At 43.1% G+C, this 27,802-nt stretch overlaps 1 protein-coding gene across 17 annotated transcripts in view; it reads left to right on the top strand.

Moving 5' to 3' along the window:
- The window catches only part of KCNMA1 (potassium calcium-activated channel subfamily M alpha 1), an 829,029-nt gene that overhangs the window by 169,093 nt on the left and 632,134 nt on the right, over positions 1-27,802 (top strand). For all 17 annotated transcript variants that reach the window (XM_053304540.1, XM_053304539.1, XM_053304531.1 and 14 more), the window contains exon 2: positions 8,789-8,953. In XM_053304540.1, coding sequence (XP_053160515.1) covers positions 8,789-8,953 — 165 coding nt within the window. The remainder of the gene's footprint in view (positions 1-8,788; positions 8,954-27,802) is intronic.

Raw genomic sequence — 27,802 nt, 5'->3', positions numbered from 1 at the left:
CAGGGGTCATAGAGTTATAGGGTAAAGCAGGGACAGGTAAGGAGACCCTCACTAGCTAACTCTACTCCCAATGCCCCTAGTGGTCATTAGGATATTTGGTGCAAAAGGTTGATGCACTGGAACTCTATCTCCAACAAAATGTAACCCTTATTCCCTGATCTATAACTGAATGAGGCAAACACATGAACAAGTAAGTGTGGCTATCCCTTCACATCTGTTTTGGTCCTAAGATATTTCAAGGACACAAGAAGAGGCTGGGGGATGGGCACACCAAACAAAACTGGTTTCATTAAAGCAGCTTTCATACAAAGAAATCCAGACAAGCCAGAATCTTTTGTGGCTACCTAACTCCAGTCTGTAAAGAGAGGGAGCCATAAGCCAAAAACTGTTGAGATTGCACCAAATTCTGGTACACTGGAAATACCACAACATGTGAATGTCTTTGATTAAGGTAGTTTTGTTCCATGAATTTTTATAGTACTATAATGCTCTCAAATATAGAATCACTGCATGATCCTTGATCTATCTAGTCATCTAGATTTTATTATATTGTTTTTTTGTTTTTTAAATTTATTATATGTTACTTGGTTGAACCTTTTCAGTTACAAATGGGGGAATTTATCTAGTCTGTTAAAACATTTAAGTCCCATTGTCTTCACTGGGAGCGACAGAAAGACATGCACTGCTCTCTTGTTGAAATCAGTGCAACAAAGTGCTTCATTTTAGCCTCAGCATGCATGCCCAAAGTGTTCAAGCATTTTTTACCTGAAGAAATGATCTCCTTTATTTCAGCTGAAGCTTTAACAAGCCTTCTATCCTATCCTGCCAAGAAACTGTTCCATTAGGTTTTGGCAAGATACATTTCACTCTTTGGCCATAATCCAACACAGAGCTAGACACGGTTAACTCTGTGGGTTTTAACTCCATGTTGGATTGTGGCCCATTTTTATACCTTTCAAACTTTGGCATATATGCAGCATAGAACACTGAAACTATCTCTCTAGAATGTACACTGTGTGACCGTTGTATTAACTTTTCCTGCAATAAGAATGTCTTTGTTCTTCATACATTGTGAAGGATGGCACTTGGATGAAAACCCTCCATAGTAAAAAGAACGAAAATAAAGCATAGGTTGGTGCAGAGTCCTTGCCATGCTGCCCAAAAGGAATGCCAAAACATCATGAAGAATGCCAAAACATCATGTTGGAGCAGACCAAAGATCGATCTAGTCCAGCATGTTGTTTCCAGCAGGGCAAGTCAGAGGCTTCTGGGAAACCTGCTGGCAGAGCATTAAGACAAGAGCCCTCCTTCCCCCACTGTTTCCTCTCAAGCAACTGGTTCTCAGTGGCCCAAGTGCCTCTGATTGTAGCTGACCTTGAATTGATCACTTGTGAAGTATTGAGGCTGCAATTCTGTGCCCACTTACTGTAAACTCTACTGAATGCAGTGAGACTTACTTCTTGGTAAATATGTATAGGATCAGCCTGAATGAATGAAAACCTGCTTTAGGTTCAGGTTTTCTGAAGCTGCCAAATTTGCAACCAGCACATTACATAGCTTGTGAATATTTTATAGGCAAAAAACGTTTGGTTGTTTCATCAGATGTGTTTCCACTCGACTGTTTCCTTTTCTTTACTAAGAAGAAGAATGTTTTTCTGGGTATCAATTATTAATCCTTCTAAACTATCTAAAGCAGGGGTAAAGTATGATATCTGACGTCAGTGCAACCTAATAGGAACAGAACAAATTGAAATAGAGGCTGGTAGTAACCCAGTTTGTCAGGTAGCCGCTGTATCTGTTAGGTGACATTCAATCATTTTTAGCTTTCCTGCCTTTTAACTCCATACTAAAATGTTTTGCAAATATCTTCCCACTTCTACCTTCTGTGCTGCCTTTGGCCATGAACATTCGATCAGCAGGCACATACAGATTTTGTTTTAATCCAAGTGAGCTCAGCAGGCATTCTTCCTAGGCTCATGTCCTATCACATCTACTGTGTAGCTGGATATTTCTTTAAGAACTCTAGTGCATTTGGTGCCAGCTCCCGGTTTATACATACATGCCTGGTGCTTTCGATGACAGCATGTCCCCTGCTTTCAGCAGCATGTCCCCGCTAACTGGGCAAAGAGGCTCCTTTTAAAAGTGGTGATTCTCTTTATTTAGCAGGTGGGGGGAGCAACTGGCCATTCCCAGGACAGCATCCCTCCAGTGGTTGTTGCTAGTGTCTGTTGATCGATAGATAGATAGATTGTGAGCTCTTTGGGGACAGGGACCATTTTATTTATTTATGTATTTATTTCTATGTAAAGTGCTTTTGCGAACTTTTGTTGAAAAGCTGTATATAAATATTCATTGTATTTGCATTAGCAACAAATTGTTGTAATGCTATTCAATCCTGATATCTTATTTCTCAGCTGTAGTTTAACTGGAGCTTTTGGTTCCAGGATGTAATCATTCCTGTGCCAAAAGATGCGATCACACGTGAAGGTTGAATTATTTAGAGTTCTGCTTAACTGTTTGCATGTGCTCAAGCAGCAGTAGACAGAGCCTGCTGTTCCATAGGCAACTGACTCGGTTAAACAAAATGCCCTTCTAAGTTGAAAACACTCTAAGGGATGCCATTCTGAACTGATTGCAGAGAAGCATTTGTTAGAATTAAACCTGCCTGTTTTTAAAATGTGGTAGAAAATAGGGATGTGCACAAAACCAGTTCGCCTGGTTCGGTTCGAATTTGAACCGGGCGGGGGAGGTTCGGTTTTGGTTTTGCTCGAACCCCCCCGGTTTGGTTCAAATTTGAACCAGTTCGCACCTCTAAAAGTGGGTGAGGTGGTAGCTGGCATCCATGGGTACCTACCACCCAACCCCCAAAGCAATCAGACACTCGTATGATTTTGTATGAATTTTTGAATTTTTTTTCCTCATAGGGTATAATGGGACTCCAACCAGCCCATTATTCCCTATTGTGGAGTGCCCATAGGTGCCAACTACCACCCAAACCCCAAAGCAATTGGACACTTCTACAATTTTTATTAATATTTGAAATATTTTTATTATTTTTCTCATAGGGTATAATGAGACCAGAACCAGCCCATTATCCCTTTTTGTGGAGCACCTAGGTGCACAAAAGTGGGGTGGGTGGTAGGCACCCAGGGGTGCCTACTACCCACAAAACCTCATGGCAATCGGACACTCCTCCAATGATTGGTGAATTTTAAAAATATTTTTGAATTCCTCATAGGGAATAATGAGGATTCCAGCAAATGTATCACTTCATGGGGGGAAAGAGGTGGTCTAGAGTGGAGTGTGGTGGGTGTTAGTGCCCAAGGGGGGCAAGGAAGCTACCAGAATTATTTGAAAGAAATTGAGCAAAGGGCTGATTTTTAAGTGATTTTTGAAGTTTACACGTCTTTAAGGTTTTTCTCCATAAGGAAGAATGGAGGTGTCAGCAGCCCCATAACTGCACTTGGGGGAGGGTGCTGGGGTGGCCCAGAGCGAGTGGTGGTGTAGTGCACATAGGGTGTCAACCACCCCCATGGGTTGCTAACCCATGGGGTACTGGGTTTTGTTGTTTCTGAGGTGTTCTGAGTGTAGATTCTCTGGTAGCAAATGAGATTTTCAGTGACAAATTTGTCATTGCTTTTTGCCTCAAGGCCCCAAACATATAACAAAATAATTATCATGCTTGTGTAACCTTGAGGCTATACTCACGTAATGCACTCAGCATCGGACCTTACTGGTTAGATGCTGTAATTGATGCAGAACACTTTCTGATGGAAGCAGAATGACATTAATTTCACTATTAGTTTTATCCTGTACAGTGGCCGCCTCCCTTACCATTATCTGTAGCAGACCCCCTCCCCCCTTGATTGCCATCTATATGCCAAGCCCACATAATGAAGGAGCCAGAGTGGTGTAGTGGTTAGAGTGTTGGACTAGGATCGGGGAGACCCGAGTTCAAGTCCCCATTCAGCCATGATACTTGCTGGGTGACTCTGGGCCAGTCACTTCTCTCTCAGCCTAACTTACTTCGCAGGGTTGGTTGTTGTGAGGAGAAACGTAACTATGTATCTGGGCTCCTTGGAGGAAGAGCGGTATATAAATGTAATAAATAAATTAGATAAATAAATAAGGCACATAAGCCCTCTTCAGACATTATAATAAATTTGCCCCACTGAGCCATGTACAGTGAGGTGAAGTGAGAGGAAGTCCTGCCCCTGCTGCATCACTCACCTACGTGCTCTGCTGCTCACAGTTACAGAGGGGCTTGTCTGAAGAGGGCAGAGCCCTACCTGTGATGGTGGGCACACCCACTGAGACTGAGTCTCTCAATCATGGGAGCTCCCACCATCACGGGTAGGGCTCTGCTCAGTCTATGTTGGTCATGAATTAAAATTTTAGTTGCTGTGGATTACACACACACACACACACACACACACACACACACACACACACACACTTTCTGTTATCTTGCAAACCTTCTTGAGTTTTAGGGACAAAATGATATAAACAGCCAGTCAACTAAATAAATACCCTACACACCTTTTCCTTAATAACAGGAATTTGTAGGGTCTGACACATCCCCCAAATTGATCCATAGCCACTTAGCTTCTCCTCTGAGTATACTTTGTTTCTCCACCACTTATAAATGTAAGACAGAGACAGCATCACACTAAGCTGTAGATACACCCTCCCACTTCACTCTATTTATATGTTCCTGTCATTGAGCAATTATAATAATGAACACTTTAGAAAACAGGTAAACCGCCTGCATAAAGATAGGATTAACTTAAAATGTACCTGCCATGCCTCTAAATAAGGCACCAATTAAAACACAAGTCTAGGTTTCTTGAAATGTACACTTTTCTGGCTTATGGATGGCTGTGACATTATTTTGCTGATTATTTGGGGTGAAGAAATAACAGCAGAACAGGACCGCATCCTTTATCAGTAGCGAATTCAATTAGGGGTGTTCACAGAACCGATTTCAGCGGTCCACTTCAAATTCAAAGCAGACTGCTGGACCATGAGCTGGTTTGAGTCAGCCTGGCACCCACTTTGGTCTGAGGGTTGACCCGGTTCGGAAACGGTTTAATTTGGCTTAAGTGGCATGCCTGTAAAGGGAATCTTGTGGGGATTCCCCTTTACAAGCAAAAGGGGGAATCTGCCTTTTAAAATACTCTTAATGGGGAGCAGCGAGAGGGTACCTTAGTGGCAGTTGTGATGATGGCGCAGCTCCTCTGAACTCCAGACCAGGTCTGGTGCTCCAGGATGGCCCAGTTCAGAGGCCATTTGCATGACCTCTGCACATGCACAGAGTCTGGAACCTGGCCATGCTGGAGGGCTGAACCCAGTACAGAGTTCAGAGGAGCCACGCCACTGACGCCCCACCACCACTAAGGTACCCTCTCGCCACCCCCATTAGAAGTATTTTTGAAGGCAGGGTCCCCCCCCCTGCTTGTAAAGGGAAATTCTCACTGGATACCCATTTACGAGCATGCCACTCGAACTGCCAAACCAGTTCCGAACTGGTTCCATTTGAACTGGGGCTGGTATGGCTTGAACTCAGACCAGTACCTGTTTTGGGGAGTCCGTCCTGGTTCGTGTTCAGACTAGTTGAACCGGCCCAGTTCTATTCAAACCAGGTTTTAATAGAACCGATTCCGCACATCCCTGAATTCAACTATTTGTGAAATCTTAGTATACAATCACAGGCACACTGCAAGGAACCCAGAGATTTCCATTTAAATCACCAAATGACCTCAATTTAGTTGTGTCCCATTTGGTTCAAGAAGTGAACTTTGTTTTTGATTCAAATAAGCAGTTACTCCAGATCCCATTTACTGTGGGATGTGTCACTCATGAATCTTGAATGTGGAATATCTGATTAATCATATCCTTGTTTATCAGAGAATGAATGCAATACGTAATTGAAAGGGGGAAATGATGTTTATTTCTGCTGTAAATGTTTATCAAAGGGGCATTGAGTTCTGTTTTAAATTGTAAACCACTAGGATTGAAACCTTTCTTAGCAATAGAATAGGTGATGGTACAGTTACCTTATTTTAATTCATAGTTTCTTTGCCACCATTAATGTTTTGAGATGAAGAGTGAGTTGGCATTGGTGTTCTCAGATGTGGAGGAGGTGGTTTGAACACATACTTCCTGCATTCTGAGACATTTGTTTTCAGGACAGAGAATTTCTGTTCAAGCCACTACTGTGTTGCCTATAATATATATGTCTTCATTCTAAATTTCAAATTTTGGATGTTTGATTTGGATTTTGGGTACATTTGAAGTTTGTGGAGGATTCAGACTCTATGAATATTTAAATTTCAAAGTCAAATCCTATGCTGCCACTTAAAAAAAAAATTGGTGTCAAATCTAAAATATCGTTGTTATGAGATTACCTGGCATTCTGTGTGTGTGTCCATGTGTCCGTGTGTGTGTCCGCCCATGTGTCCCCCCACCATCAACTTATCAGCGCCTGGACCAATATGAACAAAATCGGGTACAGTTGTAGGGACACATAGGGACACCTCAACAGCATAGTTTCTGATGATGTCATCCACCCTGATCCAAGATGGTGGATGCATAAACTTTTGAGGTGCAAGTGGGCTAACTTGTGACAGTTGTAGGGACACATAAGGATGCCCAAATGGCGTGGTGTGTGGTGATGTCTTCCACTCCAATTCAAGATGGTGGCCATGTGAACATCTGAGGCACAAGTGGGCTAATTAGTGGACTGCCTAACCAATTTAAACCAAATTAGATACAGTTGCAGTAAGTGACACACACAGGGACACCTCAGTGGCATAGTTTGTGATGATGTCATCCATACTGGTTCAAGATGGCAGACGCATAAACCTTTGAAGTGCAAATGGGCTAACTTGTGAACCATTTAACCGATTTGAACCAAATTTGCTACAGCTGTAGGGACATATAGGGACACCTCAGTTGTGAAGTTTGTTATGATGTCATCCACTGTGATCCAAGATGGCAGATGCATAAACCTTTGAGGTGCAAGTTGTCAACTTGGCTAAGACAACCTTGTGTGTCATATAGTGAGAGGGACAACTTTGCAGGATGGGGTAAATGTAATTCCAGGGAGTAGGAAGCCGAAATGGTAGGGTGTCCAGAGGCAAGATGACTAAAGAAAGGATGTAGAGTAGGCAATGGACTGAGAAACAGGAACATGAGAAGGAGGCTTGAGGAAAAGGGCAAAAGAGACCAGTTATTCAAGCAAGAAGGAGCTAATGAGAAAGGGGGCTTATGGCACAAGGTTAGAAAGCCGTGGAAACTATGTCGGGGACAGAACTACTAGGAGATCATGGAGCAGAAGAGTCAAGGAAGAAGTAGGACTTGGGTAAGAACCTCACATAGGGTCTAAGAACAGGGACACTAACTTCAGGAATGAAGGGGATAGGCAAGGGGGCCAGGGACTGTTGTCCAGGAAGTCAAGTGGGGAATAGGTTTGCCAGGTCCAGAGTCTAGACCTAACAATTTCATAGAGGGGGGGGATCCTGCTAGTTCTGTACTGCAGCATTGTCTTCTGGCAATCCTAGGGAGGCAATAAGGAGCAAGATGGAATGTGAGGACTGGGAATTTCATATACTGATCTGAACTAATCAGCCAACTTTGGGGGTGCGGCATTCTGACTCTTCTCTGCCACCCACGTCTGAAGCAGACGGAACTTTGGTGTAGGAGCACACCATCCTTGTAGCAGTACCCACTAGCGCTGACTGTGAATGGCAGTGGCCAGCAGTGACTCACTGGTTTCAGACTGCTCAAATGCTCCTCTTTAATTTGCTCAAATGCTCCTTTTTTGATTTGCTCAAATGCTCCTTTTTGATTTGTCTGCCCCCACCCCCCGCCCTGCCTCTGGTGTCTCAGTAACAGCCAATGCTTATAGACAGAGGAGTTCCTTGGATTAATCACACAGCTCCCTTTTAAAGAGTGGCTTCTTGACAACCTAGCAGCTTGCTGGAAAATTGTCAGCTCTGCATTTCATTTCTGTTGGTGTTTTTAGACTCTTTTCTTCACACACTCCCCAGTGTGAGCTTCCTTGGAGAACTAATTCTAGAAGCCATACATTAAAATTTTACATGACTAATGTTCACATTCACTCTGTGTTAATTTTAGGTTAATTTTGTCCGTGTACATATTTTGCATTGAGGTTTGCATACAAGACCATACAAATATGTGGCTGCATTCCTTGCAGACATTTCAGGTGCCAGCTATGCCATGCATGGAAATTGAAAAGGGAACCTGGCATGTAGTGTCAAAAATACCTTCAGTAGATGGTCTCTCTAGCAAGAAACCTTTGTGTAAAATGCCACTCACTGTAAGTGCACCATGCACAGAACCTGCAGAAGGAAAACATCGATCTATTCTGCCAGCCATTCAGCTTAGGGAGTTTATTAGTTGGAGACTAACATATACTGCCCATAATTCCATCCTTATTTGCTTCAAGCCACACCCATGGGTGCACCATATGCTACACAATATGGGTGGATCCTATTCTTGAAAGTGCACACAGCATGACTTTGGGGGCTAAATATAAGCAGAGTTATGGCTCAACAGAATTCTCCAGTTTGCAGGAACATGAGTAGCTTAGTAGCTTGCTAAGGTGCTTCTTTAGGTATCGAGGAGAAGGTAGGTAGTTTTTCCATTTTGCAGAAAAACAAGATTTCCCCACTCACCATGTATTGTGATGATAATTCTGTTTTATTTGTCTGGTGGGCTTTGTTACCAATGCCATGCTAACTGTTCCTCCTTCTCCCTTTTACAGGAGGCCCAGAAAATAAGTGAGCCTGCAGAGCCCCAGGCAGATGGGGAATTGAAACCCACAGATGAGAAAGAGGAAACTGTGGCAGCAGAAGTGGGCTGGATGACCTCTGTTAAAGACTGGGCAGGGGTGATGATTTCAGCCCAAACCTTAACTGGCAGAGTTCTTGTAAGTGTCCCCATTCTTACTTACTTTGGTTCAATATCACATTTTCCCCAGGTTGGATTCAAATGCAGGGATGTGCATGGTCCGGACTAGTCCGGACCAGCACTGGGGGGGGGGTCTCTCTTTAAGGTCGGGGGGGTAGAACTTACCCCTCCCGCTGCTTTTCCCCCTCCGGCGCTGTCTTTTTTACTGAAGATTTTGGGGCGGCAGTGTTCTTCGCTGCCGCCCCTGCCCCCGTCGTCGCCCGGCAGTCTTCCTCTGACTAGCACGCATGCGTGCGCGGTAGCTCGCGCACGCCTGTTGCTGCCGTGCGTGCGCGCGCCGCTGTGACATAGGCGGCGCGTGCGTGCACGGCGGCAACAGGCACGCGCGCTGCTGCGCGCGCATGTGTGCTAGTCAGAGGAAGACTGTCGGGTGACGACGGGGGCAGGGGCGGCAGCGAAGAACACTGCCGCCTCAAAATCCTCAGTAAAAAAGACAGCGCCGGAGGGGGAAAAGCAGCGGGAGGGGTAAGTTCTACCCCCCGTGCCCTTAAAGGGAGACCCCCCCTCGGTGCCAGGCTGCCGGACCGGTCCGGACCGGTCCAGATCCGAACCAGTCTGGAGGCCTCCAACATGGCCTCCGGACTGGTTAGTGCCCCAGAGACCTGGCCAGCAGCTTCAGCGTTGGAGGGGGGAAAGTGGTGGGAGGGGTAAGTTCTACTCCTCCGCCCTTAAAGGGAGACCCCCCCCTCGGTGCTGGTCCAGACCGGTCCGGACCATGCACATCCCTATTCAAATGGCTATCTGATCTCCCCATTAATGGGGTGGCAAATCTCTACAAGGATAATTCTCCCATTGGTGGCTACTTGCTGACATGCAGAAAATGGCTTCATGGGTATAGATGATGTGTGGTAGAACATTCAGACAAACAGGCAACTGCTTTGGCGTTACAGTCATCGGGTTAAAAAGGGCAGCCTTTTGAATCCACTCGTAAGTCCTCAGTCCTAAGTATTCTTGATTAGGATCAGGGTGCTTTGTGATGTGGCTCTAAGAACACTTATCTGACTGTTTCCAGAGAATCTGAATCTTGCTAGATTAATTTCTGCACTGAAATTAAAAAAAAAAATGGCAAGGTATATTTCCATTTCAGGGAATACATTGGTTCTGGATGCCTAAGTTTACAAACATCAACTTCTGATTTCCAGGAGGATCTGATATTCAGGACAGGCTATCATTTTCGTAGTTGTAGTTTTGCACCCATCTCCAGGGACATCAACTTTTACCTTTACAGTAATTAGGGATGTGCAAACAGGTTCGAGGTTTAACATGTTTGACTTTGAACCAGTTCAGTTTGAGGGTTTGGGGTTGAATCAAACCACCCCCTGTTTGGTCTGACCACTGACAACCACCACCCCAGCCTGTTTGGCGGGGGCGGGGGAGGTTTGCATGGTTTTTTAAAAAGCTTTTGAATTTTTTAAAAATTCCCCCCTCTGGTGGGGGGTTATCTAAGGCGGTAGTGGGGTCCATGAAGGTTCCCCCTCCCTCTACCAGCCTCCCGTTCATCCAAAACTGGCCCATTTGGCTGTTCTTTGGCCCATTTGGGCTTTCCCCCCACTGGTGCAGTTGCCATTTTGGAGGCCGCTGCACCTGTGCAATGGGCCTCTGTGTGGCCTGGCATGACCTGGATGGATGGAAGGCCAGTGGGGGGAGGGGAAACCTCTATGGACACCCCCCACCACCACCTTGGAAGGGGTAAGTTTTTTTAAAAATTTAAAAGCTCGCAAAACCACCCTCCCAACCGAATCAAACCAGCGGGGTTGGAGGGGGTGCCAGACCGAACTGGCCTGGTCTGTTTCAGGTTCAGTTTGGATTCGGACTGAACTGGACTAGCCATGCACACCCCTAACAATTATTCGCCTTGCAAATATTATGTGACTGCAAAATCATGAGTATTTTCATAATGAACACAGCTGGTTTTACAAAAGATCAGGAGGTTCATATTGAAATTCAAACTTCCTCAACTGCTGGAGTAAAAGATAACTAGATTATTGATTATTAGAGTTTTTCATTTATTAAATTGATGGTCTGTATACTGCTGACAACCACTTCAGTCCAGAGAAAAGCATTGCTTAGATGGTATTATTTCTCTTGTTAAGTTATGCATTGAAAAATGGGCTGTCATAGTTGAATAAGAAAATAAAAATTGGTTGAAGTTTCTTTTCTTTTTCTTTTTAGCTCAGTTACATTAGAAGCATGACGTTTTGCACTATCTGATCCCGAGCACTTTACCTCCAAGGGAAAACTCCTTGATTTGGGTGTGCTTTGGATGTAGGCCCTGTGGTAGCAACGTTGTTTGTAATGCAAAATCTGTTTAGCTAGGGCAAGTGGAAAATGGTTGTCTGTTATGACACACTGCAGCCAACAGGCCAAGTGAGGTTAATTACCTGGGTTTAAATGAGATTTATAGCGCACATTGTTAGTTCTCAATCCAATATTTCTGTAGCATGAAAGAAACCTATTGAAATTAGCTTCAGCAGTTTTTACCATATGTCCCCCCCCCCCCCCGCGCCGAGTGGCTTTCTTATTGTTGGCAACTGCCACAGAGCCATTGGCCACATGTTGAAGCAATAAACGCACTTGCCTCCTTGCCTGTGGCGAGTGTCTCTTGCATCTCAGTAAGCAGCAAAAGCATTGTTCACCCTCCCTTTCCTTCCCCATTCTCTGTGGAGGAAATGTGAGGCAGTTTCTCTCCTGAAATCTGGGCACCAGCTAGCAGTGAAAGAAACCCCACCGCTCCCTTACCCCCTTTTTCTTCTTCGCTCCTCTCTAGGAGTGACTAGGGGCATAGTTACTACAGTAACTCAGAGGGATTTCAGAGGGCTCCTTCCCATTGCCCCCCAGCTCCTAAGGTCCTAGAATTCTCTCTTGGGGCGTACTCACAGGGAAGAGACAGAGAAGTACAGTTTCTTCTCCCTCTTGCCACCCGTCTCAGATTGCTTGAGAGCAAGCTGACAGAGGTAGGGTTGGGAGGGGGCACACAACCAGGAGCAGGATTAAAGTTGCAAAGAGGACTTGCCTTTGAGGCCCTTGGATGGGGGGTGCCTGCTCCCACTCCCCTCCCCTCTCTTCTGAACTGAGAAGGAAAAGTCACTCGCACTGTCTGCCAGCTCCTAACATTCCTCTCAATCCCGGAAGCCAAGCACACTCCATGTCTGGGCTGCTTGCATGGGTGGGTGTTTGCCTGCTCTGACCACAACTCTTCCCAACTAGCCATATGTGATTGCTGCAGGGCTCCTTCCCCCTGGCTTTTTGCTAGCACACTGAACCAGGCATTGATGTCCAGCTCCCTGTGTCAGTCTCACAGGCAGCAGGAGGGGCTGGGGTAAGCAGGTACATCCACCCAGTGCTTATCATGGGGTGTCTTTGGGTTCCCTGCCCCTACTCGGGAAATCAAATATAGAGCAGTTTGTAGGGTTACCAGCTCCAACTGAAGCTGCTCCCCCTGCAATATTGTTTCCAATTTATTTGCACAATCTCAAGCCATTCAAATCTCCAGGATTGCTTTCAAGAGTTCCCTGGAGATGGTTGTTGATACTAGGCTAAGATTATCCATACCTTGGTTACATCTTGACCAGACTATTGTAATGCAGTTTGCATGGGACTGCCCATGAAAATGGATTCAGGGGCAGTCTTTTTCAATGGGGACTTCAGCTAGTTGGGGACTTCAGCTATAGTTCAAAATGCAGTGGCTAGACAGTTACCAGGGATTTATATTGGAATTGGGTGATCCCTTTGTTTACCAACTTCTTTGGCTCACAGTTTGTTTCAGAATACAATTGAAGGTGCTAGTGATGGCCTTTAAACCCATAAACAGTTTAGGACATGGGAACCTAGGATTCCTTCTCCCATATTAACCTGCCCAAGCTTTGAGATCATAATCTTGAATCTTACTTTGGGTCTCACCTCTTTCAAAGATACTTTTAGTGGGACAGAACCTTTTTTGCAGCACCCTCTATGCTATGGAACACCCTGAGGACTATGTGACCCTCAGAGACACATTTGCAGGTTGCACAGGGTGCTTTTGTAGGAAGAGGAAATCAACAAAAAATGTTTATCTGCATGCAACTACTGCAGGCGTTAATCCTGTGGCTGCACATGTGTAGAACATTAGGATGTCAGTCAATATTGCTGCCAGTGAATTTATGTGCTGTGGATCTTCTAAGTAAAATCCCAGCTGAAACTGAACATAAAAATTTCAAAATACCCAGCCTCTAATTCTTAGTGGTCTAGCACAGCATATTTGTGAAAGGTCTCACAGTCCTCCCCCCCCCCCAAGCCAACTGCAGAAATTTCTGTTTTATTGAGTAAAATATTATGGCTTTTTGTAGGTCAGCTGCAGATCAAAATTAGATCAGCTAGAGTGACAGATGAAGAAATTACAGTACCTTTTCATACTGTGGGCCATGGTTTAAATCAAAATCAATCTTCCAGATTCACTGTTAAATAACCTATAGGAAGTGGCTCACTGAACACTTGTATTGTGGGGGAAGAAAAAGTAGGAATTGATTTTTGGTTTGGCCTACTCACACAAAGACATCATTTGTGCAACTGCTGTTTAGATTTATTTGGTAAGCAAAACAGAAAAGTTAGCAAAGTGTGGTGTGGACATCAATATAAAAGAGGCATCATAACATTTCCTTCACCTCTAAATCTCCTTCTTCTTTTTTTTGGTGGCCAGTCATTTCTTTGCAAGGGGAGAGGCCATAACTCAGTAATAGAGGGCTGGCTTCACACAGTAAGTGCTCCTTAATGTCATGGGCTGAGCAAGGATCAGTCAGCAGGACCTCCTTGTGTACTGGGCTATCAAATGCACTGGAAATGTGTCACTGCAGCATACCTTTCTTTTCCTAGAGGGATGCATTGGTAAAATAATTGAATTGCAGGCATGCTTAGAATGTGTTCATCAACATGACTGTAAACATGTGCATCTAAGACAGTATAGTCCCAGTGTTTTAGGATGTTCTAGTATTAAGTGCTGTATAAACACAACCAGTAGTAAAATAGAAGGCTAGAGCTACAAACAGTTGGAATTCTAAATGTAAGATAGAAGTGCAATGTGAGATGAAAGAAACGGGAGCATGGGAAAATAGAGAACTGGCCTGATAGATTAATTTGCCCTTCTGGCTGCCTAACTCTCAACACAGTAATTGCCAGTCACACTTAAGTCTGTATTTCTAAGGCACTGGAGAGTTAAGCATTCTTCCATCACTTAATTAATGAGAAGTTAATGTCTACCCAAGCAAGCACATTTAATTCCTTATATTGAAGCTTATATGTCAAAAATCTGTTAACCCCATAAAGGCATGCAGAGATTCCTCCACATGTGTATATTGCATCTATGTGTGAGAAGAAGTGGGCCCATGTCTTCTGGCCATTCTGCAACATGTCAGCTGACCATATCCCCAGTGGCCGCACAGTTAGATTTGGTGCAAGGACTGTATATATACAGCAGCCATTGTGGGGCATGAACAGAAGGTATAGTATACACAATCATACTGTAAAATCATACCAAAGATATCACATCATAATCATGAAACTGTTTTGTGTGTTGTGTTTTTAATCAATGCATATTGGTGGTCATGCACATCAGTAACTTGTCAGGAGAAAAAATACACGCTGAAATATATGCAGTAAATTGCACATGCACAAATTCAAAAATTAATTTTAGAAATTTTCTGAATTAAACTGGAATGTCATCAGAGCAGAATATGGACAAAACTAGGCCACGGAGCAAGAATGAAACTAAACAGGGGATATCCGCTTGTCCCTAATCTCTCTCATTTCCACTTTTCAAAAACTAGAAAACTTGTTAGCAAGCAAATGTGTGAAAATTATTTAAAATGTGACATCCTTTGCTTGGGCAGCTGTCAAAACCAGGAACAGTTTGTGAAAGCTAATTCAGTTCTAAATTAATCCTCAACACTTCCAAAATAATATGGCTGAAAGAAAACATTTAATATACTTTTAATAATTTGATGGCTAGAATTTATACATTTTTATGTTTTGTGCATATATTTTATTCAGTGTAGCTTTCTTTGTTACAGATGGCCCTCGTTATTCACATGGGTTCTGTTTTCACCTATAGGCACAAATATGAAAACCATGAATAATGAATCCCTAACTTTGTGAGAATTGTGGGATTAGGTTCTGAACCGGGGGGGGGGGATGCCTAAAAAGTGGGAAGGGGGGAGAAGAGAGGAGAGCTGATCTTGTGGTAGCAAGCAGGGTCCACCCTGGTTACATTTGAATGGGAGATTAGAAATGTGAGCACTGTAAGAGATTCTCCTCAGGGGATGGAGCCGCTCTGGGAAGAGCAGAAGGTTTCAAGTTCCCCCTCTGGCTTCTTCAAGATAGGGCTGAGAGAGATTCCTGCCTGCAACCTTGGAGAACCCTCTTGTCAGTCTGAAAAGACAATACTGAACTAGATAGGCCAATGGTCTGACTCAGTATATGGCAGCTTCCTATGTTCCCATGAGAAATAAGAGTAGAAATGCACATTGCCTTGCTCTCCAGGGCTGCAGGGCTCTAGAAATGCCCCCGAAATCCCCCAAATCAGCCAAATTTCCAACAAAATGTTTTTAAAAGAGCAAGCCTCAAAATTAGGGATGTGCAAATTGATTCAATTTTGAATTGATTTTACTTGAATCTGGGTGATTCAAGTGATTCAAATCAAATTTGATTCAAATTCTGAACTGGTCCAAAAATTCAATTTGAATCATTTTGACTGTTTTGGTGCCTTTTGAACCAACCAGGCATCCTGAATGGTTTTTTAAAGTTTTAAAACAGCTCTCAAATCAAATTCAAATCAAATTTTGAAAATTTGATTTGAATTTGAATCATCCATATATGAGTCAAATCAATTCAAATTTGAATCAATTTACGCATCCCTAATTTGAGGGGACACCAAGGGGACGTTTGACATCTGCTTCTCCAATCCATCATGCAAGACTGCAAAATGTACCCCTGTCAGGCACTGTCTTTGGACAGGAAGCTTTCAAGATGGTCTGTATACTGGAGGATCTTTTGGAGAACAAAGAAAATGCTCTTGCTGGCCTGGCCCTCTTCTCTGCCAATCCCACAATCACTGTCTGCCTCTGTGGTACAATTTCATGTAATAAAAATGTGCCCAGTGCTGCAGGAGACAGTAACAAGAAAAAGAGGGTTGGGACAGTCGAAGTATTCAAGTAGCTTTCTAGAAGTTTTCCTGATATGGACCATGCCACTTTGAACATGTACCCCAGAGCTACCTGGGTGGGAAGCACCTGGGGAATTCCTGCAGGAGGGGTTTCACACAGTCCTGTGAATGCACTTTTCAGATCCTGGGTACATGTAGCATCCACCACTTGAAATGTAGCCACAGATAAGCCATGCTGACATTTAAGAATTCTGAAGTCTGCCCTGGAGACAGGTAAAGAAAGCTGGAGGGGAGTCATATGGCCATTGGTCACATTTCTCTGTTGCTTATCTCTCTTGTAGTGGTTAATTTTCCTTAATTGATCACCTATTTAGCTGCTAAGGAGAGATCAGATAAGAAGAGATAGGCAAAAGAAGGGGAAAGGCAGCCAGCAGTTCTATGATCAGCTTTCTCTGTTTGTCTCTGGGGGAGCCTTAAGAATCCTCAAGAACTATAGTCCGGCTTCCTTTCCATATAGTCTGGCTACTTTCCATATGACTTGTGTGTAACATGTTGCTAACTAAGCTCTAACTGAACTCAGTAGCAAAACTGCCATTATATCCACTGGGAAAGTATCAAACCCCTTATTCAGAGACAAAGAGGTCATTCACACAATCAAAAACTATGTTTTACCTGGGTTTGAGAGCTGTGTGTGCTCCCTATTTTTAGTTGTGTGGAAACAAGATTAGAGGAAAACCTGGGTAAAAGCAAAGTAGGAGGAAAAGGTACTCAGGTTAACCTTGCTTCCATACAATCACTTCTACCCAAGTTTCCCCCTTATCTTGCTTCCACACAACTGAAAATTGGGAGCACCCACAGCTCCCAAACCTGGGACACAGTTTTTGATTGTGTGAATGACCTCAAAGAATTGTAACACCATGAGATATTATGTATGATGGAAAAATTACAACGTCTTAAGAATTATTAGGTAGAGAATGTGCTGTTGTGCACCTGGCTCTCTTAGGAGATTCCAGCTTGCAGTTAGACTTTCTGCCAACTTGGGAAAATATGCACATGTTGTGAACTGTAGCAGAAAGATCCCCCTGCTGCTGAAGCAAGCAAGCTTAGTAGTTTTGTTCATTGTCTTGAGCCAAGATGCTGTATCTCTTCCAAAATATGTCTTAGGCAGATTTATTAAAAATAATGTCAGGTAAAATGCACCAGGAGAAAATTGATTTGGTTAAAATAAAATCATGCACAGTTTTTGCAAGGTGACTTATTCTGACCGGGGTATGAATCTGCTGGGTAATGGAGAAAGACTAAGAGTAGCTGACCTGGTGAAGCTGATTAGTAGGACTCTGCAGAAGGCAGCATAGGGAGGGGGCAATCCAGATTGGGACTGTGGCCTGGGGGTAGGGGAGCTTTAATTCTCTTCCCTCCCATGGTCCAGATCCAGATGAGGCTCTTAGGTCTGCTAATTGTTCTAGGAGGGAAGCTCCCATTGACACCAGTAGGAGTTTCTTTCCTAGCTGAGATGGGAGCCATTGGAGATGTTCTAGACAAAAGAACTGTCAGTCTAGATTTGCTTATCTGTGGAGCTAGTGCCTTCAGAGTTCTAAGGAATTCCAGAAAGTAACATGGACATTATCAGGAAGCTTTGACTAAAGCAATGATCTGAGGAATGTTTGGAAATTTTTGAGATGTTTGGAGATTTTGGTTTTGGCAAAACGTTTAGAGAATTTTGAGCAAAGTGACAAGATGAAGGAATCTTTCAAGGGATTTCTGCACATCCCTAGCCCTGTGCTCTGCCTGGGGCTGTACACCATGACTAGAATAGCCAGGTGTCAGGGTTTAGCCTGAAGTGTCAGCTAAAAAGCCACCTTCTCAGTTTTCCAGGGGAATAAGTTAAATCTCAGCATCAGTAGCCAGAAGCAAAGGGAGACACCTATTTTCCACAGTGCCAGTTCCCTCCAGTTTTCTCCTTCATTCTGAATTTTAAATTCCCCTGTTTTCCCAGCACATTTCCCCCAAAGTTGTATTTTTCTCTATCTTTCTGCAGAAGAGAAGGACTGGGAGGTATCCACCAATAGCAGACTTGGTAAAAATATTTTAGAAACATGAGGAGAGCAATATTTTTGCAGTGGAGAACTTTTGAAGAGTGGCTTCAGAGTCTTTAAATAAAATTTAACCAAGTACCACCAGATTCTGCCCCTTTCTCCAACAGGCAGAAACCACCCTTGAGCTTACAGATGTTGTCCCAAGTCTTAGAAAATGACCTTCAGGAGATTTGGAAACTCTAACTGTGGTGCTGCTTAATGCTCTCCTGTTGTGCTTTTTGCTTCCTCTGCCAGGGTCCTTTAGGAGAGCAAATACCCTTGTGGTTTCTTATAATAGTTAGTGATGTGCAGACCTCAACTCCATCCCTGAGTGCCTTGAAAACCACAGTCTTTTGAGAACATTCCTGTTGAGTACTTTACAAAGCTCAAGGCGTGAGGCCTGAGGTAAAAGGTGGTTTCCCCATGTCTTTCCTTCCAGTCTTCTCTCCTCCTTTTGCAATCAGAAAATCTTACTCTTGAGAAGGGGGTAACCAATGCCAGGGAGGTCTCAATAGACAGACCTGTCCAAAACTTGAGGTGGCACTCTTGAGGAGAAGTATCATTTGACAGTCAGACAGGCTTTCCTTCCTTAAAGGGAAAGGGATTATTTGGTTGGGATGGTGGAGGATAATTGGTGAGAGGTTTTAGCAGCATGTACTGAGAGTGTTAAATCAGTTTTGAGCCAGGCCTAGCTTCAAATGGGCTTGAGTCCAATTTGAAATGACACATCTCATTTTTGAATGGTTGAAGTTCATATTTCAAGCTCTCTTCCTAGTTTGAATTTTGTCAGCATCACTAGTCATACTTTTTTGTTGTTCTGTGTGCTTGTAGGTACTCTAGCACAGAGCTGTAGCAAGCAACCCACTAACAAGCTGTAATGATTTTGGCTGGCATTTGTTTACTTTATTTAGAGATTTGTATCTTACTTCACAACTGTGCAAGATTTCTTCCTTTCTTGGTCTTCTCCCTATTTGCCCTTGCACCACACACTCAAAACCTTACCCTTGTAGGAGGAATGTATTCAGGATAGGAAGTTTGTTGAGTCCTAGTTATACACACTAGCATTGTATTCCCAACGATAACAGTATTTAGCTCTGAATCATGGTGCTAGTTAAGACCTCCTGTTTAGCAGGAAAAATACAACCAGGGAAAAAGAAAGTCCTGAGCTAATTATCAGATTGCAGCAGTGTGTATTAGTAAAATTAATTCATGGAGCTATTATTTCGAGAGTGTTAAATCTTGTAGTGGGTTGCCATGGGGATTAGGTGCAAATAAATTTGCTTCCTGGATGTTCACGTGTGTTAATCTGCTTGCAAACATTTCCTCTTTCCTTACATTTAATTCATAGACTGAGCACTTCTGTTGGCTTGGATCTGTTATTGATGTACAGGGTTTATATGCTTTTCTCTCTGTGTGTTAACCTGTAGTAGCTCTCAATATAAAGGATTGCTCATTGCCAAATTGAAGATGTGTGTTCCAGTTTGCTTTAATCTCCTGTGACTACAGTGTGGGCTATTTCCTAGGTTTCCATAGGGACAGGAACAATGCTTCCCGTTGGGGTTCATCAGCCACAGAATGATGATGCTACAAAGTACACAGCATTGAGTTGGTCTTATTGGTTTCTATGGTAACTGCAGCTTCCCTTAATCCACCCTCTCTCTCTATGTATTTCCCCGCCACTTGCTTCTGCACTGATCTTATTGCCAAACCTGCATTTGTGGAAATTCATTTTTTGCTAGTATGTAGTTATATCATAAGACATTGAAGCACAAATGTATTTATGGCACCTTTGTGGGGTATCTTTTCCCTACACTTTACAAAATGAAAACCAATGTGCCATCAGACTTTGTTGCCATCTGTCCCAAATTTTAATGAAACTGCCAGAATTTTTATGTGCCTGATTTGCATTCAGCTAGCATCAGGATTTGAAAATCTCCATACAGTGTTTTTGCATTTAATTTTTTTTTAAAATGGAAAGAGAAAGCATGCTGATAAAACAACAAGAATCATGTAATATTTCACTGTTGTCATTTAATGGTGTTACATTGTGAAGTTGTGAAATAGAACTATGCAGCTAGAAAGTTGTAATGAAATACTATTCTACAAATCTCCTCTGTTAATCATGTTCAGATACCCATCAACATGATGTAATTTCTGGATTTCATAGTGGGAGATTTATACAACTACTCTTATCAAGGGTCCACAAATTTGAGTGGATTTGGTAGCCAAGCAAAAATAACTATTGCCACTGATCCTAGTCCAGTCCTAAAGTGTGGCATGCCATCTTTGTTCTGACCCCATATTGGATTTGGAGGTGCTTCAAGTACTTAGGAGGGCCAACATGATTGTAGGAAAAAGCCATTGTTTTCCATGTAGGAGAGGCTCAGAAGGAGAGACATCTCACTGCTTTTGGAGCCTCTCTAAGGGGCGTAGTACAAGGTTTGGGAAAGCTCCTACTCATTTCTAGGCTCTAGAGGTAGGGATGTGCATGGAACAGGTTCAGAGGTGGCGGAGGTTTTCCTTTAAGAGAGGAGGAGGGTGCACTTACCCCTCCAGTCACTCCCTCCCCCGCCAGCATCCATGTTTCTCAATGCCCATTGTTACAGACCAGGCCTGATCTATATACTAAATATGCTCATTGGCTAGTATACAAAAATAGGTCTGACTCATAAATAATGTCACCAACGTAACAAGGTTCTTTTATATTAGTGACCACGTTTGATCTGGACGCAAGGAAGAAAGGAGATCAAACCACTCAAAGATTCCATGGGCTTTATTGAGTACAAAGACTAACAACATAATCTAGCAAAGCAGAAAGCAGAACCCTCTATCAATATTAGCAACAGTATTTAAACAGAACATCCTACCCAGTATCAATATTCACCCAAGTGCCTAACTACCATATGTGTATGCATTTAAATCTTCCTAAAGTCTAATACACTTCAGATACAGGCAGAAGAGAAGGGGGGGAGGAAGGCTGCGGGCTGGCACGGTTTTGGGGTGATTAGTGGAGGAAAGGGGGGGGAGGAGAAGGGAGCAGTAAAAAGGGAAGGGATGAGGGAATTCCAGGCAGCATATTTACCCTGGATCAGAGGCTTGAAAGCGGAGGATCACTTCAGTTGAAGGAGTGAGGCGCTTGGCTGAGACAGGAGTTGTTGCAGTTGCTCAGATCAGGCAGCTTGGGCAGCAAAACTCAGGCATTGCTGTAATTTCTGTTCATGGACAGAATTCCTGCTTGGCCCCGCGGCCCTGGCAGCAAACTCTGGGATCCTGTGAGCAGCTTTGCTGTAGGCAAAGATTGCTGAACTCTCTGTCTAAAAAGCCTCATTCTTTATAGTGTATTTTCTCTTTGATCTACACAAATCTCATCTTTTCCTGGGTTCCCCAGAAGGGGTGACAAAGCTGTTACTTTCAGGACAATGTCTTTTAATTACTCAGGATATTGGCCAGTTCAGAGAATTCTGAATCTCATCTTCTGCAATCTGTGCACTCAGGAAGCGGGGGGGGGGGGGAAGCAAGTGTTAGTGGAAAGACTAAATCTACAGGTGTTCTCCCAGGATGGAATTTCTATAGACAGCAACTGAGTAATCCCCCTTGGGGCATGGCAGAGCCAATCATTGACAATGATTAGCATAGATTTCTTGCCAGGATGGGGGAGTTCAGCCCCTGGCCTCTTCCACAGACATTATCTGATAGTGCGCTATATTTTAGCATATTGATTAGCTCAGGCCCAGCCCTTTGTGTTTTGTTAAGTATCCAGTTCACAATGTAATGCTGGAATGTCTCACCCAGAGGCAAAGCAGGCAGTTCACCCAGCGTTCAGGTGTGATTTCATTTCTTAATATAAAAAAAATGAAATCAGACACAGGCCTATATTTCACCACACTTCTGAGTTGGTACCTCTGGTTCTGATATGTTATAGATCGTTCATAACACCATCGGGGTGGCAGCATACCTCCCTGCTGCCCTGTTACCCTTGTCTTCCGGATATGACTGAAAGTCACCGACGCACCTGCGTCACTAAATGTAACTAAATGTAGTAAAAAGTAAAGAAAACTGAAGGGATCTTACCCTTCCTGTTTTGGTTAAAATACTTTGCATAGTCATTAAAAGAGGACGTTTTCAATTTTCCAATTGAGTTAGTTATTTAAGTAATGGCAAGTCAAATTGCAATGCATGCTCAGTGCAAATTGACTCTTTATCTAGCTTTTTCTTTAACAAATAAATAAATAAATTAGCACATTTATATTAAAATTAAAAACATTGAAACAGTTATAGATTATATACATCTAATTAAAAGCTTGGATGAATAAATGTGTCAACATACCTTTTCAAAGCTTTCAGAGGTGGGGAAGCTTATATTTCAGCAGGGAGGGCATTCCAAAGCTTTGGGGTAGAAATGGAGAAGGCCCGTCCCTAAGTAACCACCAGATGAGCTGTTGGTAGCTGCAGATGGACCTCCCCACACCTTTATCCAAAACAAAGGTAGCTGCTATCGGACTGTGGAGGGTGCTTGTATCTGAAGCCTTTAGGTCGGGGAAATGGAAGTTGAAAAGCATTCTCTGATTATATATTTCTGCATGTATGAAGCGCTTGTGAATTGTGTGTATGTCTGTGAGAGAAGTGCCCGTAAGGGCGTGGGCCTAGGAGCTATTCACACAACTGTTTGGGAGGGTGTGAGGGCAGGTGGGGGGAAAGGCTGTGAAACCTTCCCCCTGCCCAACTATCCTTCGAAAGTTACTGGGAGAGTGGACTGTGCTCCCAGACGAGCAGTGCTGAGCCAGGTAGCATGGAGCTCTGGAGGATAGGACAATGCATCCTGGCCTCTGGTTATCTTGGATCCACAATGCACCACATAATGAGTGTGGTGCATTGGGGGATCCCCCCATCAGACAGGCATTCTAGGTGCCTGTCTCTGTGTCTCCTTGAGCTGCCTGCAGGAGCCACACGCTCCTGGTAGCCAGGTTAAGGGAGTCCCAAATCCCTTAACCTTGGCTAAGAGCTGGGTTTTAAAGTAACATTTGGCTGGGCAGAAGTGCCGGGATCCAAGCAGAAGGCCTCTGAACAGCTGGATCCGAGCAGGCTCCTAAAGTGACTGGGCCTAGACCACTTAAAAGGTCTTGATGGTTAAGTAGGAGTTGAACCCAGTCTACAGCTAGTGCTTTATTTAGTCAAGGCAAGTTACATCAGGTAGCTATGAAACATAACCCCTGGTGGCGCAGTGGTAAAAACTGCCGCCCTGTAACCAAAAGGTTACAAGTTCAATCCTGACCAGGGGCTCAAGGTTGACTCAGCCTTCCATCCTTCCGAGGTCGGTAAAATGAGTACCCAGAATGTTGGGGGCAATATGCTAAAATCATTGTAAACCGCTTAGAGAGCTCCGGCTATAGAGCGGTATATAAATGTAAGTGCTATTGCTAAGTCCTATTGCTATAATTGTAAGCCCTGTTTGCTGCTGTCATTAACATTATCTGTACTCTGCAGTATACATGTGTTGTGTTGTGATTTTTAAAATGTTTATCTTCATGTTTCATGATGTTAGTTGGACTAGAGAGGAATTTTTGTCTAAAGTGAGCCAGAGTTTCATGATTAAAAAGAGCGCTGACCATGAACCTTCCATGTCTAGATCTGCACTCCTTTTAGTGCATTGTTTGACCTGTTGATTAACTATTACATGACCTCAGTCAATTTGGCCTCCTCCACATTAGGGCTCTTATGATTGAATTTCCTTTTCAAGAAACAAGGACATTCTAAATTTAAAAAAAACCCAAAAAACCATTTTGTTAAAGAGAAATGTTAAGTTGCTTAGAAATTAACTCATGTGTTGTGCTTGCTTACAGCTTAGTCTCCATGCATCCATACTTCCCCTGTTCTTTCAGGCTTCTCCAGTTGGAGTGGAGACAATGATGCTTCGGAAAATGTTCTGTCAAATTTAAAAAGATATATGCATTTACATTCTAAACTTTTAATTCTGTTTACCAGTCTCCTATATAGCATATCATAACCTGCAGAACACTATGAATGTTTAACAACAACTTGTTCTGTTTATTTGTGTTTCTGTGTGGAGCAGATTGTGTAGTGGGGAGAGAATGCCTGTGCATGCTTAGGGGTGTGTGTGGCAGTGAGAGGTGAGTGTGAAATGGGCAAATGGCTTCAGGATTTTTAGCTCTTGGATCATACAGATATTTTGACAAAATGTGTTTAGTGTGTGACTGTTGGGTCACTTACTTGCGTGAAGCATTTTATATAGGTTTGAGTTTTCTGCCATAAATTCATGGATTGTATTTTAGATGAGAGACTCTCCACTTCAGTGTTTCCCATCTGTAAAACGGGTAAATGTTTCCTAAACTTGTATAAAACCTATACTTTTGCAGATATATGTATTAAACATGTGGCTTGATTAGTAGGCTGGGCTCATCTACTTAAATTTTGCACTTTTATTTCTTGCTTTGTGCTTGTGACAGTTGGAATCTGGATTGTATTGTTGGTCTGTCACCTTGGGATAAGTAACCTCTTGCAGGGGCAGAGCAATAATGGAGCAGATGAGCTCAAAGAACCCGAGCCACCCAGCTTTTGTGGGCCATTTGACTTGCCTCCCACTCCTCACCCTGAACTCCACCCAGCTGGTCCTCATTTCCCAGCTGTGTTCATTGCCAGCTGTGCTTGTTTTGTTTGTCCTTTCCCTTGCTCAGAGTGAGGGAGAGAATGAATAAAACATGCACCCAGCAATGAGCATGGCCCTTGCAGGTCTCTGGCCGCTCACCCTGAGTGTGATGTCACCAGAGGTGCACTTAGGTAATTTTGGAGCCTGGATCGAAAGGGCTTTGGAATCCCTCCTCAAGTTAAGTGTCACCCCCTTACACACACACACCATGAAACAAGCAGTATTTTTAACACGCGGCTTCTTGAGGGCACAAACAGCAACTGAACTCACAAGAATGTAAGCATATAGTAAGAATATGTAGAATATAGTAAGAATATGTAAGAATATAAAACAGGTATATTTATGCAAATATACATTAGCAGAAACATTTCAACATGCAACTTAACATATTCCTATCCCACATATTTCTTTTCCCATTCCTCCCTCTTTCTCTAAAGCACCTGGCGCAGGTCACAATCACACTCGGTCGCCCAGTGCAGTGCGAGCTGGTGGCACGGCATGGCAACCATACCACCCAGGACAGACTAAAGAAGATTTGGGGGGCCCCAATGCCCTAGACATTGGCCCCAAAGCCCAGAGGTGGGAGCACTTCTGGATGTCACACATAAGCAGGCATGGCCAGAGTCCCAAAAGACCCGTACAAGCTCTCTGGAGCTAATTTCCCAATTGGCACTTTATTTCTGGGTGCACCCCCCCTTCTCTTCCTCAGGCTCAAGGGAGAAAAACGGAAAAAGCATTCAGCTGTCAATGAAGTGCTAGCTGGGGAATGAACTCCAAAAGCCAACTTCCAGAGCTCTGGCCACGCCCCCTGGTGTGTGACATCACATGCAGGGGCTGTCGCTGGCGCGTGTGCACATGCATACAAAACCCCCAGCAGGGCTGCCAGGAACGGGGGGGGGGGGAAGGGGCAAACAAAGCCCCCTAGTGACACCACTGACCTCTTGTATAGGTTATCCACATTTAGAGCTTAGAATTTAAAGCTGTATATCTTATTAAACATTGATATAGCACAACCTAAGCTTTGGTGCTTTCCCAGCCTGAATGAAAGACCAGGAGAAAATGTAGGTAAATGGTGGATAAGTTTTAAGTGAGCCCAATATGTGAGAATGTGTTTACTGCTTCTGCAGAGCAGGTTATGCTTAGCACCTAAACTTACTATTTCTATACTTTTTTTGTGCAAGAGTTAATTTAAATCAGAACCACAGTATGCATGACCCAGCATTAATATTGGCATTACTATTGGATAGGTGCTGCATATGGAACAATTTTAGCTATGCATCCAATAAATTTATCTACAAAAACTGAGTAAGGCAATGATGGTTATAACAAAGCGAAGTTATACTTCAAACATTTTTTTTAGCTACCTGAGAAAGCATCCGTTAAGCATATTGAAATGAGATGACAATGAAACAAAAGCATCATGTCTAAATGTTTCTTTTTTAGAAAATATTTTTTGTAGAATTATAATTAAAGGAAAGAAACAACCGTTATCTAGCAAGTCTCCATTACCTCTGTAATATCTATAGCAAACGACTCCCTCTAGAGTCCAAATTATAAAATGATACAATTCTGTTAAATCTTATTTTGTTTCTAGGTCAGTTTTCTTGCTTCAATTGCAGCCCTTACATTTCAAGATGATGTGAATTATCCTTTTGAAGCCTACAGCTGTCATAGATAATACATATAGTGTATGCATGCCTTCATGTTCTGCTTGTGGGATATGCAGAAAGCATCTTGTTGTCTGATGGACGTTGACTGGCTCAGGATGCTGGATTAGTTGGATCTTTGAACTGATCCATAGAGGCTCTTCTTATGTTAGCCAGCTTCTTAAGAGCAGGCCCTCCATTGTCATGCTTCTGCTGTTCTATCTCTGGGAGAAGTAGTGCAGACACTAAACGACTACAGGAAGTTTCATTTAGGTGCAACTTCCTAATTCTAGAACAGAGAAGCAATGGAATGAACTGCCGAGGAATGCCATGATATAGGAATTTGTCTGTGGTATGTGTCCTTCATGGTTTTCAAGGAAACGTTAAGGAACCACCTGTCAAGCTTAGACTGCAGAACCACATACATATAAAAATATGGAGTTTGGCATCAAGGTTTTGAAGTAGTATATTTCGTTTTCTTAGAGTAACTGGATCTCATCATGTTCCTCTTGAGGACCTTCTTTATCTAGGATTCAGAATGTACTGGATTGGTCACAGCAACATATAAACTCAGATATTTCTTGATACAGACTTCTGTCACTTTATTAATTTAGTCACACAGATCATTAATGCATTAGTGATTTTTTTTTTCACCATTTGGTGCTTCTTTGATGTTGGCTACGAAGCTCTTTGCTATCATTCAATAACTGGCTGGGACTCATTATATTAAGTGGGGTGCTTATTTTTTTTTAAAATTCTGCACGATTGTGTCCTCCTTCTTCCCCTTAAGTCCTTATATGACCAACCACTTTTAGGAACAGGTGGACTGTGGGGTTGAAGCCTGCAAATGTGGCATACTCTGCTCTAAGTGGGTTGCACTACCGTTTTGTTCTTTTTTAGGATATTTTTTTAAAGAGAAGTTGAAGGTGAGCTTTACCCCTTTAACTTTTATAGTCATGTAGAAGAAGGGATTTCAGCCGCTGAAACTTTTCTCACCCTCACTTGACAAGCTTTCCAGGCTGTACCTAAAGAAGTTATTTCTACACAGTCATTAAAGGTGCAGAAAGAGACTGCAGAAAGAGACTGCAGAAAGATGACCACCCTGAAGACATGAAGAAAGGTGAGCATTTAGAGTAAAAATATCAAAATGGGCCATGTGTTGCCAGTTGGAGTTAAAAGTGGATTCTGCCAGTTGGACAGAAAGTTAAAGACTGCTGACCTAGAGATCATAGTCTAAGTGATCCTTCCAAGGGAAGCACCAGAAATTCAGTTGAAGGGTTCCCTCCTTGGC

Source organism: Hemicordylus capensis, chromosome 3, assembly GCF_027244095.1.
Source record: "Hemicordylus capensis ecotype Gifberg chromosome 3, rHemCap1.1.pri, whole genome shotgun sequence".
Classification (NCBI taxonomy): domain Eukaryota; kingdom Metazoa; phylum Chordata; class Lepidosauria; order Squamata; family Cordylidae; genus Hemicordylus; species Hemicordylus capensis.
This window is presented reverse-complemented; position numbering and strand designations above follow the sequence as displayed.